The sequence below is a fragment of the Myotis nattereri genome, assembly GCF_964212035.1.
Source record: "Myotis nattereri genome assembly, chromosome: 15".
Classification (NCBI taxonomy): Eukaryota; Metazoa; Chordata; class Mammalia; order Chiroptera; family Vespertilionidae; genus Myotis; species Myotis nattereri.
The window spans coordinates 33,765,404-33,784,460 of record NC_138090.1 but is presented as its reverse complement, the minus strand read 5'-3'; the positions used below and the strand labels follow the sequence as shown (position 1 = coordinate 33,784,460).

At 46.3% G+C, this 19,057-nt stretch overlaps 1 protein-coding gene across 1 annotated transcript in view; it reads right to left on the bottom strand.

Annotated features, from left to right (window-relative positions):
- WDR62 (WD repeat domain 62) overlaps positions 1 to 18,970 on the bottom strand; it is a gene marked incomplete at its 5' end in the record, with an annotated part of 52,136 nt that extends 33,166 nt beyond the window's left edge. Inside the window, 9 exons of the mRNA XM_081108381.1 lie at positions 5,541 to 5,730; positions 7,088 to 7,248; positions 8,760 to 8,942; positions 9,346 to 9,483; positions 10,450 to 10,620; positions 10,855 to 10,912; positions 14,589 to 14,651; positions 15,568 to 15,659; positions 18,833 to 18,970. Coding sequence (XP_080964507.1) covers positions 5,541 to 5,730; positions 7,088 to 7,248; positions 8,760 to 8,942; positions 9,346 to 9,483; positions 10,450 to 10,620; positions 10,855 to 10,912; positions 14,589 to 14,651; positions 15,568 to 15,659; positions 18,833 to 18,970 — 1,194 coding nt within the window. The remainder of the gene's footprint in view (positions 1 to 5,540; positions 5,731 to 7,087; positions 7,249 to 8,759; positions 8,943 to 9,345; positions 9,484 to 10,449; positions 10,621 to 10,854; positions 10,913 to 14,588; positions 14,652 to 15,567; positions 15,660 to 18,832) is intronic.
- Positions 18,971 to 19,057: the final 87 nt, after the last annotated feature.

Genomic DNA, 19,057 nt, shown 5'->3' with positions numbered 1-19,057 from the left:
GGACACTGAGACACGGGGCCTCTTAGGGCAGGGCTGAGGACCAGCCATAGCTGCTTGCTCCGCCCTGTTGATCCCCTGAGACCCCGCCCCACCCAAGCTGTGTGCAGAGGCTTTTGCATATGAAAGGCCTGGCCCTTTGCAATCTGAAAATTACCTAACAAACTGCAGCTGGGCCAGACAGACCCAGAACTTCCAAGAGAAGGCCCAAGGCCCCACAGCAGCTTGCATTGCTTCACAGCTGGGCCTCATCTGGGCACCTCCAAACCCCAAACAAGGAAGGGGAATCTGCAGATCTCTTCGTAGCTCCTGCTGCGTAGCCTCAGGCAGAGGCTAAATTAGCACCTCCTTAGATCCAAGAGCCAGATTACAACTCCTCAGATCCATAAGGGACACACTCAGGGGGCAGACTCAGTGAGCACCAAAGCCCCACTGAAGCAAGTCTTGCCCCAGAAGGGTGTCTTCAGCACAGAAGTTCTCCCACCGTAGACACAGCTGATTCTCACAGCCAACTGGCCTGGAGATCAATTCCTCCCAGTGATACCTACAACAATCAAGGCTTAACTACAACAAGACTGTGCACAAAGCCCACAAAGGGGTGCACCAAGAGTGTCCACCTCAGGTAACTGGGGAGGCTGAGCCACTGGGCCCTATAGGACACCTAGCACAGAAAGCCACTCTATCAACACAGGGAAGCATAAAAAATGTGGAGACAAAGAAACAGGACACAAATGACAGAAATAGAGGAAAGCAAAATACTGGATATAGAGTTCAACACCACACTTTTAAGGTTTTTCAAGAACTTTCTAGAAACCGCCGATAAATTTAGTAAGACCCTCAAAAAGTCTGGTGAGACTGCCAATAAATCTAGTGAGACCCTCGAGGTTATGAAAAAGGGCCAACTAGAAATTAAGCATACACGGACTGAAATAAAGGATATTATGCAGAGTTCCAACAGCAGACTAGAGGATCGCAAGAATCAAGTCAAAGGTTTGAAATACGAAGAAGCAAAAAACACCCAACTAGAAGAGCAAAATGAAAAAAGAATCCAAAAATACGAAGATAGTGTAAGGAGCCTCTGGAACAGCTTCAAGCATACCAACATCCGAATTATAGGGGTGCCAGAAGAAGACAGAGAACAAGATATTGAAAACCTATTTGAAGAAATAATGACAGAAAACTTCCCCTACATGGTAAAAGAAATAGACAAGTCCAGGAAGTGCAGAGAACCCCAAACAAAAGGAATCCAAAGAGGACCACACCAAGACACATCATAATTAAAATGCCAAGAGCAAAAGACAAAGAGAGAATCTTAAAAGCAGCAAGAGAAAGAAAGTCACTTACCTACAAGGGAATACCCATACGACTGTCAGCTGATTTCTCAACAGAAACTTTGCAGGCCAGAAGGGAGTGGCAAGAAATATTCAAAGTGATGAATAGCAAGAACCTACAACCAAGATTACTTTATCCAGCAAAGCTATCATTCAGAATTGAAGGTCAGATAAAGAGCTTCAGAGATAAGGAAAAGCTAAAGGAGTTCATCACCACCAAACCAGTATTATATGAAATGCTGAAAGGTATCCTTTAAGAAGAGGAAGAAGAAGAAAAAGGTAAAGATACAAATTATGAACAACAAATACGCATCTATCAATAACTGAATCTAAAAATCAAGTGAATAAATAATCTGATGAACAGAATAAACTGGTGATTATAATAGAAAAATCAATGGAAAAATATCCTCGGGTGAGGATAAATAAATAAATAAATGATAGCCTGGCTGGTGTGGCTCAGTGGTTGGGCACTGAACTATGAACCAGGTCACAGTTCGATTCCCAATCAGGTTACATGCCTGGGTTGCGGACTCGATTTCCAGTAGGGGGCCTGTAGGAGTCAGCCAATCAATGATTCTCTCTCATCATTTAAAAAATATATGTATTTTTATTGATTTCAGAGAGGAAGAGAGAGGGAGTGAGAGATAGAAACATCTATGCTATCTCCTGCATGCCCCCACACGGGATTGAGCCTGCAACCTGGGCATGTGCCCTGACTGGGAACTGAACCATGACCTCCTGGTTCATGGGTCAACACTCAACCACTGAGCCACGCCAGTGGGGCCTCTCTCATCATTAATGTTTCTATCTCTTGCTCCCTCTCCTTTCCTCTCTCTGAAATCAATAAAAACATATCTATATATATAAAAGCCTAAGCAACCATCTGACTGGTAGCTATGATGCGCAATGACCACCAGGGGGCAGATGCTCCAACCGGTAGCTATGACATGCACTGACCACCAGGGGGCAGACACTCAACACAGGAGCTGCCGAGCTGTCGTGACTTGGTAGTTATGATTCTTGGGTGATGCACCCAGAGCCAGAGAGGAGGGAACCCACCCAAGAACCACCCTCTCGCAATCCGGGAGCCCTCAGGGGATGTCGGAGAGCTTGTTTCGGCCCGATCCTCACAGGCCAGGCTGAGGGACTCCACCTGCTGGAGGGACCCTGTTCACTCCACAGACGACCTTCAAGCTGCTGCACCGCCCCAGGTATGGCCGGCTGTGGAGGGACCATGGGAGGTTGGTTCCAGGGTGTCCAGCTCTTCTCACCCAGTCCCGCCATGCCGACCACCTTTTAATTTCCTTTCAATGTGCACAAATCTGTGCACCGGGGGCAGGGGTGGGGGGACTAGTATACATATATAAAAAGAAATGATAGAATTAGAATATTACCATATTGCAATTCCCAATGAATAAATGGATCTGGCATTGAACATCAACAGCTGCTAACGACAGTCAATGAATTGTACTTTTATTTATATATGTGTGTGTGTGGGGGGGGGGGGCGGGGGGTTAATTCTCACTTGAGGATGTTTTAATTGATTTTTAGAGACAGGAAGGGAGAGAGAGAGACATCAGTTAGTTGCCTCCCATATGCGCCCCAACTGAGAACAGAACCCGCAACCTAGGAATCAAATCCACAACCTTCTGGTGTACAGGATGATGCTCCAACCAACTGAGCCACCCAGCCTGGGCTGTGTGGTTTTTTTAAGATCTCTGTTTTATCTTTAAAAATAAAGGGTGCCCTAGATCAGTGGTCGGCAAACTAAGGCTCGCGAGCCACATGCGGCTCTTTGGCCCCTTGAGTGCGGCTCTTCCACAAAATACCGACTTCTGCGCACGGGCCACAAAGTTTCAATCGCACTGTACATGCGCGCCCGCATGTGGTAGTTTGCCGACCACTGCCCTAGGTGGTTTGGCTTAGTGGATAGAACATCGACCTGTGACCAAAGGGTCCTGGGTTTAATTCCGGTCAAGGGCACATACATTGGATGCAGGCTCCTCTCCAGCCAGGGCCCTGGTCAGGGCTTGTGCAGGAGGCAACTAATCAATGTATTTCTCTTACATTGATGTTTCTCTGTGTCTTTCCCTTTCTCCTCTACTCTCCCTAAAAATCAATGGAAAAATATCCTCGGGTGAGAAGAAAGGAAAGAAAGAAAAGGAAGGAAAGAAAGGAAAGGGAAGGAAAGGAAACGAAAGGATGGATAAGACCTTGGCTAGATAGCTCAGTTGGTTAGAGCATTGTCCCTATATGGCAAAGTTGTGAGTTCAATCCCTGGTCAGGGTTCAAACAAGAAGCAACCAATGAATGCATAAATAAGTGGAACAAATCAGTGTTTCTATCTCTCTCTCTTCCTTCCTCTCTCTAGAATCAATAAATAAATAAATAAAATTTTTAAGGTAATGAGTATAAAAAATAAATATAATTTTTAAAAGTAAAAATAAAGGATAAATAGAAATAGTACATAAGATTTATAGAAGAAGAGAGAGAATGTGATAGAGGCAATTCTTAAACCTGTACTGGCTGAGAATTTTCCAGAATTAATAAAAAGGTCCTAAGAAGATCTATCTACAGATATTGTTGTTGAGGAGATAAATATAAACATATAAAAATATAAGAATAAGATTTATATTTTAATTACATACAGAATTATACAATCAATCAATAAATAAAATTTATATTTATATATAAATATAATAAATAAGTAACAGGTAGATAAAGAAAATGAACTGAAAAAACATAAAAAAAAACCTGATAATATGGGTGAGAGAGAGTAGTACTGGCAGTGGGGAAGTGATCAAAAAGACTTTAGTTTTACCTTTAATATTACAACTTTTTTTCAAGGAGAACATATCTTATCCTATATAATAAAGAGGTAATATACAAACTAACCCTCACACCCTCATAAGATGGCTGCCTACAACCAGGCTGGCAGGGGGTTAATGAGGGACGACCAAACGACTGAACAGCAGGCTGTGTGGGGCGACCAGGTCAACGGGGGAGCCATGAGGGGCGACCAGGCCAGCAAGGGAAGGGGGGGGGGGGAGGTAGGGGCAACCAGGCCGGCAAAGGGGGGCAGTTGGGGGCAACCAGGCCAGCAGGGAGGGCAGTAAGGGGTGACCAGGCTGGCAGGGGGGGACAGTTAGGAGCGACCAGGTCGGCAGGGAGGGGGCAGTTGGGGGCGACCTGGCTGGTAGCGGGGGGCAGTTAGGGGCGACCAGACAGGCAGGCAAGCGATTAGGAGCCAGCAGTCCAGGATTGTGAGAGGGATCCTGGATTGGAGAGGGTGCAGGCTGGGCTGAGGGGACTCCCGCCCGCCCCCCCCATGAATTTCGTGCACCGGGCCTCTAGTTTACATATAAAATTTTAACGTTATTTAAAAACTTTCTTGTTAAGTGAGAAAAGTGCTAGTAATAGAAGCATCAGATCCAGGAAAGCAAAAGAATTCAAACAGTCAATAGGCTAAATCAATACTTATTCCAAAGGTTATTTTTTCCAATTCTGAATTAGGCCACTGAAAACACAAGTTCTCTAGGACAGACATTCCTAGTAGTAGGATATTTTCAGGAGGGAAAAAAAGTAGAATACAATTCTTTCTCCATCAGTTATCTAATTTGCAAGGAGTACTTAGAACAGCTTTAGAGAATGAAAACATCTCCACAGATTTATTCTTAGAAAATAAAAACATCTTCAACACAAATAAAAAAGCACTAAATGACACAAACAGCTTCCACAGAAGGCTCTCTGAGGTACACAGGCTACTGCTACAGGACCTTTGCTCTTGTTGTTCTCCCAAGTGGTCACATGCCTCTCATCCCCTCACTTCCTGCAGTTCTCTGCTTCAAAGTCAAGTCCTCAAAGAGCCTTCCTTGACCACTCTCCTCTCTAGAATAGCAAGTAGCCTTGATCTCCTTTTCACCTACTCTGCTTCAGTTTTCTTCTGAGAGGTACTGCTACTTGGCATGTCTTATACTGATGTTTATGGGTTTACTTTCCCACTCAAATGTGAGCTCCATGAGGGCATGACTTTTGTCCGTTTCCTTCCTAGTTGTGTCCCCAGCACCAAGAACAGTACCTGGCACATTGCTGGAGTCCACTTGAAGGAATAAGGCATCCTTTGAAGGAATGGCTAAATGGGATCACCAAACTCTGCAGAAGCTTTCTTCAAATGGGGGCTGAACAAAGGCTGGGGAGGGGAAAGGGACTCACCTCCACATTCCAGACGTAGGAGCTGTGGAAGAGCTCCGACCACACCTTGCCTACTTCGTTGATATCTTTGACATCCCAGATATAGATGCTGTGGTCCTTATACACACAGGATAGCCAATGGTGGATGGGGTCAAAGGTCAGTGCCACCGTATCCGGATAGACTGCTTCTGCCTTCCTGCAGAAGAGGAAGCTAACAAAGCAACATGGGTCATCAATCACCATCAGTGTCACTGTGGGTAGTGACAGCTGCCTGTGGTGACACGGTGACACTTGAGTTATTTCATGTCAATGCCACGGTGGTCCATTTTTCCCACTCCAACTCCACTTCTCCATCCTCTCTCTTCCTCTGCTCTGTTTCTAACACAGAGGTTGTAAAGTGAAAGCTTCCACTTGGCCCTTGAGAACATTTGAATTTCAACCCCTGTTAACATTATTCTCCACTCATTTCACCCAACCTAAGCTCTGTCCTCTCTCATGGAAGGATAACGGGCACATGCCTCAGGCCTTCTCTCTCATGGGCTCCACCAACACATGACCAAACATCTCTGTGCAGGGAGCAGAGTTGTTGTCCCCTGATCTGGGGCCTCCCTACAGTTTATTGAGCACCTGCTGTGTTCCAAAAGCTTTAGCTGCACTGAATCCCCACAACCTCCATGATAGGTAGGTACTATATTTTATAGATAAAGAAACTGAAGCACAAGTTGATACAGTGACCTACCTGAGGCCACACAGCACAAAGCAGAAGCTGGCAGAGCTGGGCAGCCTGGCTGCTACAACACACCACTGTGAGTTGCTGACCCACCCTCTTTCCTTTGAGATACCCAATAGCCCCCTCAAGGCTATTAGAAAAGGCACTCCAGAGGCAGTGTCCAGTAATCTACAGAGAGGTCACCCCAAGTACCCAGCACTTCTGGTTAGGTAGCTCCTCTGCCCCCACAAAATGACTTACAACAAAGGGAAAATATGTCATAGCTCAGCTTTTCCACCTATTCTTCACATGGCAGCCAGAGTGATCTAATGCTCCAGGCCTGATCACATAATGCTAATACCTGAAATCCCTAGTAGCTGCCCATGGACCTCAGAATAGACTATAAGCTCCTTCTACCAGCCTCCATCCATTCTCAGACCTATCTCCTATTATTCTCCTCCCCTGGGCACACTGGGCTCCAACCACACAGCCGCTCAGTATTCCTGCAACACACCAGGCCCAGTGTGCTATTCCCTTAAGGCCTTTCCACCTGCTGTCAGGACCCAGTTCTCCACACAGCTGGCTCCTTCTCACTAGAAGCTTACCCTGGCCACCCAAATATGAGTCCCTATTTTATTTCACCAAAGCACTTATGACTATCTGAAATGATCTTATTTGTTTACCATCAAGCTCTCTCACTAGACTGAAGACTTCACAGTGGCAGAGATTTTGCTGCCTCATTATAGCTGTATCCTGCTTCCTGCCTAGGGCTGGCTAGTATGGAGATGGATCTAAAAGTATGCATGTATACCAATAGACAGACTCTGGGTGGGCCCCTTTACCTTCCCTCAGGTAGTACCTGGGCTCCAGGCCCTGGGCCACATCCACCCCAAGGTAGTGTGGCTTGGGCAGGTTGGCGAGGTAATGTAGGTTGTGGGCCTGGAAAATGCGAACTATCCCATCTGTACAACCGCAGAAGATGAGCTCCTGGCTGACACAGAGGCAGGAAGACAGGGAGACCTGTGGGGGAAAAGGGGACCCAAGTGAACTTTGTGCTTTGTGTGGCCCATTTCAGGGACATGGGGACTGACAGAACTTGGGCCTCCAGGGAAGCCTTATAGTTTCCTGGGTTTAAGAAGCCCATCTTAGTAAATTTTACGATTTTTGAAATCAGGATATAGCGTAAGATCACTATTGAAGGAAATGTGCCAGCAGGTAGACTGGGATAGAGTTATCATTGCTACCTACAGAAGAACTCAGCTGTGGGTGGAAAATATCTGTTCAGCAGACTGTGACTAAAGATAGGTCACTTGCAGTAACAGGGTTGAGTTTTAGGCTTAAATTTTATTTCCTACTGTTTAAAAACAACTTCATAGAGATTATACTTCAAAGCAGCATAGAAAAAAGTTACTGTATACAGGAAGGACTGTATCCTGCCAGGACATATAGATACAGTCAGGAAATGCCCGAACTCTGGAAATAGATTAGAGGAGTTTCTACAAATTCACAGGGACTTAATTTATGAGTCAGTTATGACAACTACTCAGGGGCTACACATCTATCTGTCAAAAGCTTCTGACTTGCTTAAAAGCTGCATGAGTTCTAAGATGAGGATTCAAACGAAAAGAAAAGTGGTTCTGCAATTTACTGATATATCATCTTTTAGTTTAAAATGTTGTTTTGGTATAGACTTTTTTGACTGAAAATGATTAAGTCAATGATACTTTACATATATATTTAAAGAAATTCAGGCCCAGCCAATGTGGCTCTGTAATTGAGTGTCAATCCATGAACCAGGAGGTCACAGTTGATTCTTGGTCAGGGTACATGTCCAAGTTGTGGGCTTGATTCCCGGTGCAGGATGTGCAGGAGACAGCTGATTGATAATTCTCTCTCATCAATGATCTTTCTCTCCCTCTTCCTTCCTCTCTCTGAAATCAATAAAAATCTATTTTAAAAATTTAAAAATGCAGTTGTCCTACTAGCCAAGAGTGCTCAATGAAGAGAAATGAGAACTGAATCAAAAGGTGAGTAAAGCAATTGTAACCTGACGCCGTTTCAGGGGACTAGCACTGTGCTGAATGCCATTACCTATATTATCTCATCAACTCTGTGAGGTATACAGCAGTATTTCCATTTTACAGATGAGGAAACTGAGGCTCAGGTAGGGCAAGTCATTTACCAGAATAATACAAGCAGAACTTATAAGGTCAAACCCAGAGCTGGACCCTGCCTGGTGTGCTCCGTAGTTAGAGTGTTGGTCCACAGATTGAAGGGTCAGGGGTTCAATTCCTGGTCAAGGGCACATACCTGAGTTGCAAGTTCCATCTCAGAGAACATTGATGTTCTCTCCCGCTCCTCCTACCTCCCCCAATCTCTTTTAAAAGTCAATGGGAAAAATATCCTCGGGTGAGGATTAACAAACCCAGAGCTGGTGTGATCAACCACCGGGCAGAAACACTGCTGAGTGTCCCAGGAGATCATGTCATGGAAAAAATGTTTCCCCCATTGATAGCAGAGAGGTGGGGTACCTTCAGATTGATCCACTTCTCCAGCACCCTCTTCTCGTTGAACTGGCAGAGGAGGCCCGAGTAGGACACACAGAAGGTGTTGCCTGCCATCTGGCCCCGGCCACAAGCCACACCACAGAAGACATTGTTGTGCAGCTCACCCAGGATGCCTGAGCGCCCTATGAGGGGCACTGTCCCCGTCACCTGGAGGCATAGCAGGGCACAGTGAGACATTGTTCACATAACCTCTACTCTAACAACGGCATGACGGGTCTCTCATGACCAGAGGAACAACACAACTACACAGGAGGACCCTAAGAAACTCCTCCAAGAGGAGGAGAAGGAAAGAAAAACATAGAACACACTTCCAGGCAGAGTGGCTGGAAGGCAGCAGCCCCGGAAAAAGGCGTGGCCCAGGGCCAGTGAGGAAGGGAGTGCAGTGGGGAGATTCCTAGCAGGGCTTGCCAGTCAGCACTGGAGAGCAGGCCAGAGGCAGAGACAGGCTTGAGAGGCCAGACAGCCCTGTGTCTCAGGAAGAAACAGGAGTCCATTCTGCCCCTGACAGTTACTCCCCAGGCCTGGCTGAGGTGGCAGGGACAAAACTCACCTTTGCTTCAGTGGAGACTTCCAAGAACCAGAACCTAACATGCCGGTTACCAACAGTAACAAAATAGCTGCTGTCCTCTGAGAAAGAGAGGGCGATGACCCTGCATGATACCTTGTTGGAGGCCACCACAATATCTTTCTGGAAGAATCAGTACAGAAAAGTTCATGCTAGCACCCACCCCATTAGACTTCAGCCTTTGCCCTCAGCCCTGCGTCTCCTCACTCTCCTCTGCTCCAAGTCTGTTTTCCTTGGACCCTCCAATAAGCTAACTTATGGGAGAACCTGTGTGACACTCTTATTACCACTACAGAGGAGACTGAGGCTTGGGAAGGTACCCACATGAGAGTAAGTTCCAGAGCTGCCCCTGAGCCCAAGCTCTACAGCCCACATTGTGTAGAGCAGCGGTCGCCAACCTTTCAGACCTCACAGACCACCAGTAGTCCGCGGACCACCGGATGGCGACTGCTGGTGTGGAGGACAGCCACAGCTGGGATGTAAGGATAGCAACCATGGCTGCCATCAATGGAGCGCCCATTCTGGGCCCTGCTGAGCACTTCACTGGATAACTCATGGGATCCTCTCAATAGCTCTATAAGGGAGGTACTTCTCCTACTCTGCCATGCTAAAAGGGAAGATATCATGTGCTCAAGGTTACACAGCAGGTTATGAACAGAACCAGGACTTGGTACCCATTTCTGCAGATTCCAAGTCCTCCCTCAGCTATTTCAGAGTCCAGTGATTCATACCAATTCATTGAATTCTCACAATTCAACCAGGTGTATACTATAATATCCATTTTAAGAAAAAGACGTACAGAGAAGTTAAGTCACTTGATCAATATCCATAAGGAAACAGACCCACAGAGAAGTTAAGTCACTTGATCAAGGTCACAGCTGGTCAATATAAAAATAATTATTTTCCCACTAATTGAGCACTTGTCATATGCCTTTCAATAAGTGCCTAAAACAGGGATCAGGTGCTCAATAAATATTTGCTGGATGAATGAGCACTTTACCAAGTTATCTCATTTAGTTCTTCCAAAGCCTGATACCCAGGATGCTCCAGCAGCTGGTTGCCTGCCCACACACCCACCAGTTGGCTCACCTTCCAGTCCCAGACGTTGAGTACCATGTCGTGCTGATAGCCCATGGACACAATGTGCTTCATATTTGGGGAGAAGGACACACAGGCCACGCCGTACTTGTGGCCCAACATCTCTGCCACCTGACTCTTCTCATCCACATCCCAGATTCGCACAGTAGGCCTGTGCCCGTTCTAGGAAAGGTGGAGCTGTTAACTGCTGCTGGCTTCAATAGCAAGCAGGGCTAGAAGGGCTGGCAGGGCTGAAGATGGCACTGCCCCAGGATATGCCCCAAAGCTACCTCCCCTATCTGCCAGGAGGCTTTTGTGGCCAGGAACGAGCTATTCCAGGGACTCCCCAGGCCTGTGAAGACAGAAGGAATGGCCCCAAGACACCTCCCCACCTACTCAATCATGATCACAACTCACCTCTCCCGTCACTATGTACTTCCCATCAGGGGAGAAGGCCAGAGAGCTCAGAGACTTCCTGAGGGCAAGGAAAAGGATTGATATCACTGGTTCCACTAAGGGTGGGAAGCCAGACCCAAGCCTGGCTGAGCTCACAGCACATTGCCCACTCCTCGCTCCTAAGCCTGGAGAGGCTAGGAGAGGTGAGCACCAGCAGCTCCCACAGAGCCAGTGCTGCCTATGTGCCCAGCACAGCACATGATGCATCCCTGCATTCCCTGCTGCTAGGAGCATAGGGAAATGGGGTTCTATAAAAGCAAAGGTCCCTTCTCCCTTAAACTCCAAACTCAGATGGGGTGGACACTGAATGGGGACTTTCCTTCCTCTCCCTCTACAACAGTGGGCTTCCTAAGACCCCAGCAGCCCTCTAATCCTGAGAAATTCAGATGCGGGAAATGGTACAGATCTGGCCTAACTATGGAGGTGGTGCTGAAGGGAGGACCCTGGCAGACAATCACACTGAGACAGCCACAGCATGTGCTCCACTGCTAATCGCTCAAGATGTTCTGGAAAACCTGTTGCCAATCAATATGCTTCTCTCTGATACTCCAAGATAGCCAGCACAATGGCTGAATAATCAGACTAGTTTGCACATTTTTTTGTAGCAAGTTTCATTGCTCCAAGACTGCATTGTTTTTTTCTCTCTTTTTTTAATGCTGTTTTTACATCTCTTCCTTAACAGTCTAGTAGTTGTCTCCCTCACATGAGTAAACTGGTGTGCAGATAACTAAGTAAGTCTTTCAGTAAGTCTCTGACAATCTTATAGAACATTTATCATCAACTCAACCCTCTGATGGCTTCCCATTGTTCCTACAGCAACAAAGGTAATCTGGCTACCTAATCGCAACTCACCCCTCCTTCCCCACTCACAGAATATCAGTTTTAATTGGGTTGGCAATGTCTCCAGCTAGAGTACATTTCCTCACTCACTTGTAGCTACACAGGTACAGCTACATGACTTAGTCTGGCCAATGAGAGGTGCTGTTGCAATTTCCAGAAAAGCTTCTCGAAGGGAATTCTGTCCTGCTCTCCACTTGTTCCCCTTCTGAAGAAAGTACATACAGCCAGAACTCCATCTTGGGTCAAGTGGTGACTTCAAGAACAGAAGCCTCACAATAAGCATGGTGGAACAGAAAGACAGAAGTGGGGTCCCTAATGCTCACAGAGACACCAGTCCCCTGGGTGTCCACCTCCACACTTATGTGCAGGAAGAACATGCCCTTGTGTTTAAACCATGTTCGTTGTGGGTTTTCTATTGTCTGCAAGTACTCCTGACTATCATGTGTCCTGACCTTGTGCCCAGCCCTCTGTCAAATGCTATATGGGCATCAGTACGCTGATTCCTCACACACATTCCAGAAGTCAGGACACTCATTAGTCAGTTTTGAGATGAGGGAACTTCAACACAGGTAAGTCCCCTGCCCAAGGACACCTAACCATACAGGGCAGAGCCCTGGACTGTAGGCCAGAGGTTCTCAGTCTTGGCTGCATGTCAGAATTCCCTCGGGAGCTTTTTAAAAATGTCAAAGCCATGCTAAGACTAGTGAGTAAAAGTTTGGTGAGAAACAGGGTAATATCTGCAAAGTTTCAGAGAAGCAGCCCTAAGGGGAAAAGAGAGGCTTCATAATGGAGAAGCCTGGCAGACACCACCTTAATTAAGGGCTCAAAGTGAACACCACCAGTCACGAGAGAGATCAACATCATGAACTTCCTGATAGAATGTACTGAGAGGAACACAGCATTCTTTCTGAGGGTTCCTGACAAAGATGTAGACGTGAATTTATGTATGAGGAAACATCAGACAAACCCAAAGGTTGGCATATTCTACAAATTACCTGGCTTGTAATCCTCAAAAGTGTCAAGGTCATAAAAGTCAAGAAAAGATGGAGGAACTGCTTCAGACTGAAGGAGACTAAAGAGACAATGATAAGCAATGCATAGTTCTGGACAGAATCCTTTTGCTACATATAAAGGACATTCTTGGGACAAATGGTGAAACCTGAATGAGGAGTAGATGGTAGTAATGTATCAATTTTAATTTCCTGATATTGTTGAATGTATTGCAGTTTTAAAGGACCACATCATTCCTCCCCGCGCAGGAAATACAAGCCGAAGTATTTAGAGATACAGGGACATCATGCTTCCAATTTACTCTCTAATGATTCAGAGAAAAATTTATATATATATAGACAGAGAATGATAAAGCAAATGTGATAAAATGTTAACATTTGGGGAATATGGGTAAAAGGTTTACACACACTCTTTGCACTAGTCTTGTTAAGTCTAAAATTATTTTAGCCCTGGCTGGTGTTGATTAGTGGTTAGAGAATCAACCTGTGCACCAAAGGTGGAGGGTTCGATTCCCAGTATAGGGTGCATACCTGGGTTTCTGTTCAATCCCTGGCCCTGGTGGGAGCATGTGTGGGAGGCAACCAATCGATGTGTCTCTCTCACACTGACATTTCTCCCCCTCACCCCCATATCCTCCCTCCCTCCTTTCCAATCTCTCTAAAAATCAATGGAAATAATATCCTCAGGTGAGGATTAAAGAGTTTTAAAGTTCCCAATACCCATGCTTCACTCCAGGCCAATGATTAGGCCTTCTCTGGGAGTGAGGCCCAGGGGTCAGGTGACTCTGAAATGCAGCTGGATGAAAACCTCTACTCTGGCCACACCTCCTCCTAAGACAGACTCATCAGTGGTTGAGAGTGGACCCTTTCCATGCCATTTGTTGGGTGGCACAGTGATCAATCAACCCAAAGGCAGATCCCTGGACACCAACATGGGCCTACTCAGAGCTAAGGGCCTTCCACAGTAACCTAGCAGTTAGAGCGATCTTTCTAAATCACATTCATTCATTCCTGAAATAATAAGTGCCATCAATGTGCTAAATACTGCTCTAGGTGAAAGGGACATAGAAATTCACTAAGAGAAAATCTCTGCCCTCAGAGAACTCACACTATGGAAGGGAGGCAGACAATAAATATCATTAGTGAGGAAATTTTGTTGCATATTGAGAAAGAAGTACTTTTTGTGGAGAAAAGTAAAACAGGGAAAGGAGACTGAGGGTGCTGGAAGGTTAGGGTGTAAAAAGCATATCCTTAACCTATAAATAAATGCCCTCCAGTGGCTTCTCTTTGCAGTCAGTATCCAACCCCCTCCCTAAGGCCCAGGTGATGTGGCTTCTGTCTGTTCCTGCCTTACCTCCCCCCACCCACACCTCTATTCCAAGCATGTGGATCCTTGGCTGCTCCTCAAACAACCCGAGGTTCTTAGACTTTGCCCTCTGCCTGAAATACTTTTCCCTCACCTTCACATGGGTTTCCCCCTCACTTCCTCCAGGTCTCAGTCTCAGGAAGGCCTTTCCAGAGCTCTCTGATATGGCTTATCCCCTACTCTCTGCCTATAAACCTTCCCTAACACATCCCTTGTCATTTCCCCATAGCAATGGTCACAGCGGGCTTGCTAGCCAATTGGCTTTAGTCTGTCTCCCTCTCTGAGCTGTCAGCTCTACAGAGAGCAAAGATTCTCATCTCTTTTGTTCACTGTTGTGACCCCAGCACCTGGGATAATACCTAACACAGAGCAGACACTTGGTTAATGTTGTTGAACTGATGGGTGAGTGAATGAATTAGTCACCTAATCATGAGCACTTCCAGGGTTCCACTCTTGCCCACGCCCAGGCCCCAGCCTACCTGGCAGTGTTAAAAATGTGTTGCTGCTTGTTCTCCTTGGGGTCCAAAATCACCACCACACAGCTGAGAAGAAAGAAGAAAATGTGCCCAAACTGAGGGGAGTATTGGGGTCCAGGGATATTCTGTCCCCAACAGAAGAGAGCTCACACATAAAAAAGGCTCCCTCTGAGCAGAAGATTCTGTTTACCTCCTCTTTCCAGATGTCTATGCTGAGAATTCTAAGGCACTTCACATTTATCATTAAAACATTCTTAAATAGAAACCAACACTTCCTCTGTGGTAATTATCCTTCCAGGCCCTGGGCTAATAAAGACTTGTGTGCACGATCTCTTTAAATCCTTACAACTGCCAGAAAAGGTCAGGAATCTTCTCCCATTTTATAGAGGAGGAAACTGAAGCCCAGAGAGGGGAAGTCCTTTGTCCAGGGCTATCCAGTAGGTCTGGGACAGAGTGGGGATGTGAATCTATACCTGTCAGATTCAAAAGCCTGCCCCTGTCCTTTATCTTGGATTGCTTACTTCCCCAAGACTAACAGATTCATGTTCATTAGTAATGACTATGGGTCTGCCCTGCCCTATGAGGGTGGGAGGGGGGGGGGTCCCTTTGGTGCCCAGAACAGTGTCAGACTAGATTGGTATTTGTGCAATATACAGTTGCACAATGTCCTTCAGTACTCTCAACAATCCAAGAGGAGGGTATCACTATTTCTGTTTTATAACCATAGAAGCAGAGGCTCAGAGAGGGGCACATGGTGGACCTGGGACACAAATCCAGGTTGTCTGATATGGCTTGAGTTTTAATCACCTCTCTTTCCCATAATCACTGCCATCTCCCACCTGCAGTCACAATAAGGCCTTCATAGTGCTCACTACATGCCAGGTACTGTTGTAGATACAGATGGAATCTTCTCCACAGCCCTCAGAGGTAGGGAACATTATCTGCATTCTACAGATGGAAAAACCAAGGCCCATCCACTCACCCTGCTAGGTAGGCCACGCGGCCTGTGCTGGGGTCACAGGTTAGGCCACTGCTGTTCTGGGCTGTGATGCCAAGCACCTTCTCCAGTGACACCTACAGGGGGAAAGGCCAAGTCAAAAGCACTTACCCTCAGCAGGTCCCATGTGACACAGCCACCTCAGCCACCCATTCTGTTCTTGTTATATTCAACACACTCACTGAGCTTCTAAAGGGTGTCCCAAAATTCACGCAAGATTTGAATTTTACGCCATTTGTGCCGTAAAATGTTGCCAACGAAAAAAAAAGATAGCGTGACAGCTGACAGTTCAGGGTTATTAAAAATGGAGCGCTACACAAAAGAACAACGCGTTTTCACTGTTGAGCGATATTTTAAAAATAATGAAGGTTTGGCAGTTACAGTTTGCAATTTTCGTGCAAAATATGGTCAGAATAGTGATTTAACTTCAACTGTGAAGAGATTAATTAAAAAATTTAAGGAGACTGGATCAATTAGTGATCTTAAACACTCTGGCCGTCCTTCAACAAGTCGTTCAACACAAAACATTGAAGCAGTTCATGAGAGTGTTGCCGAGAATCCAGGGACATCAATTCGGCACTGTGGTCAAGAATTGGACATTTTGAGAAGCTCTCTACAGCGTATTCTCACGAAAGGTTTGCATCTTCATGATTACGAAGTTCAATTGACTCAAGAACTGAAGCCTACTGACCACGCACAGCGAATAGAGTTCATTGAATGGATTATGGAACAACAACAAGTGGATACTGAAATTCAGCCACATTTATGCAAAACGGTCATGGAAAATTTCAACAAGAGTGCGTATGTGCCAGCAAAGCCACGGAGGCCATTTACCCGATATGCTATTCCATACATAACCCTATACTGTATACTTTATGAATCAATAAAAAATTTACAACTTGTAATTATAAACCTGTGTTTTCTATCAAAATTACTTCTTGCGTGAATTTTGGGACACCCTTTTATCATCATCTACCAGCAGCTAACATTTGTTTTCCTCAACATTCCTTTGACAAATACACAGGGCCAGGTTAAAGGCATAGCATGGTAAGGAAAACACACAAAAATCCCTGCCCTTCTGGAGCTCACATTCTGGTGGTGATGGGATGGAGGACGTTCCAAAAAAATGAATAGAAAAAATATGCAAAATAGGTATCAGGTGATGATAAGAGCAATAAAGAAAAAGCAGGAAAAGAAACTGGGAGCACAAGGTTAGGGAAGAAGGCCTCACTAAGAAGGTGACCTTTGAATACATTTTTAAGTATTTCATGTGGATGCAAGACTTGAAACCCCAAAACAATTCAAGGAAGAAGGCACTATTATCAGCCCTGTTTTACAGATGAGGACACTGAGGTCCAAGGTCCCACACCAGCAGAATGACAAGCTGGAGATACAAACTCAGATAGTCTGGCTCCAAAGTCAGCACTTCGAGCCATGCAGGGAAGACACAGCAGTGAGCAAAAGTGAACAATGTCCACTCCCTCATCAAATGTATAGTATAGCCGAAACCGTTTTGGCTCAGTGGATAGAGCGTCAGCCTGCGGACTGAGAGGTCCCGGGTTCAATTCCGGTCAAGGGCATGTACCTGGGTTGCGGGCACATCCCCGGCGGGGGATGTGCAAGAGGCAGCTGATCAATGTTTCTCTCTCATCGATGTTTCTAACTCTCTCTATCTCTCTCCCTTCCTCTCTGTGAAAAATCAATAAAATATAAAAAAAAAAGGAAATTTATAGTATAGAGGTTCTACAAGTAAAGAAACAAGTGAACAATCACCAAACAAGGAAAATAAATGACATCAATTACCCAAAATTCACAATCATAACAGTAGTAGCTAATACTAACAAGAGTTTTTGCAATGTACCAGGTGTTGTTTTAAGTGCTTAAGATATATGAGCTCACTTAATCCTCACAAATACTCTCTAACATAGTGGTCTCAACCTTGGCTGCACATTAGAATCACCTGGGAATTTTTTTAAAATCCTGACTTCTGGGCCTCATCCTCCGGAAATTCTTTCTTTGTTACTAATGATGAGGCCCAGAAATCAGGATTTTAAAAAGATTCCCAGGTGACTCTAATGTGCAGCCAAGGTTGAGAACCACTGAGGTAGACTATGGCAAACAGCCCAGACTCACCAAACACAAAGGCTAGGAAGTGGGAAAGAGCTTGGTGCCTCAGAAAACAGACAGCAGGGGAGTGAGATTGAACCTTTTTATGAGGGAGGATAGAGGTACCACCAGAGAGGTGGATAGGGGCCACGTGCCCAGGCCTTGCAGCCAGGAGTGGGTGATACAGCAGAGTGCAGCTTGTATCCATCCTTTATCGGGACTCTGTGCCAAGCAGGTCATTTCACAATTTTATTTCATCTCCCTGCAACTCCATGGTATGGTTACTGTTATCTCCATTACATAAAAACATACTTCATGGCTCAGAAAGTTAAAGAACAATTTTTTTAAATATATTTTATTGATTTTCCACAGAGAGGAAAGGAGAGGGATAGAGAGCCAGAAACATTGATGAGAGAGAAACACCGATCAGCTGCCTCCTGCACATCTCCCACTGGAGATGTGCCCGCAACCAAGGTACATGCCCTTGACCAGAATCGATCCCGGGACCTTTCAGTCCGCAGGCTGACGCTCTATCCACTGAGCCAAACCAGTTAGGGCTAAAGAACAATTTTTAAAATTGCTGCTGTGCTAATGGAATTCCCTCTACCTACTCTAAAATCATCTTTGTTCGTGTGTCTTAGAACTTCTGCAAGCCTCCCTCCAAGTAGCGCTGCTGAGATATTACAATTACTCACATCCTCACCATAATTATGGGTGGCTATATGGAATAAGAATCCCACCTTGGTAAAAGGGAGAATGGAAGGGAAGGCGGGGGGGCGGGGGGGGTGAGGGAAGGCGGGGTAGAGCTGAGGAAGAGTTGGGGCAGCTCAGGCGGGGCGAGGTCAACAAAAGTGGAAGGGCCCAGAAAGACGTCTAAAGCCCGAGGGAAATCGCATGCAGGAAGGTAGACACCAGGGAGGAACCCAGGAATGCTCCCAGGGCTGAGGGTGGGGTCAGGGTATGAGGAGGGGCTAGGAATGACGGCGTACCCGAGAGAGGAGGAGATGGGAAAATGGGAGGAACCTAGACGAAAGGGGCGGGGCTTAGGAACGGGACGGGGCCAGAGAGTCAAACGCCGGGAGCTGATAGGCGGGGCCAAATATCTAAGGGAAGGGCCTGGGAGGGCAGGGCAAGCGCTCCTTACCCGGTTCTGCACTGTGTCCTCGGGCGCCGTGGGGAGTCGCGTCCGCCGGCGGAGGCAGAGCGCAGGAGAGGGGGGCGGGGAGGACTGGCCTCTCCGCGCATCGTTCCGCGCGTAGCCTCCGGGCCCCAAGGCCGCCATGGTCGCACCGGAGCCGGGCGACCGTTACACCCAACTGCCGCCGCCACCACGACCCTCTCAAGTAACGAACCGCAGCGGGAAAGCCAG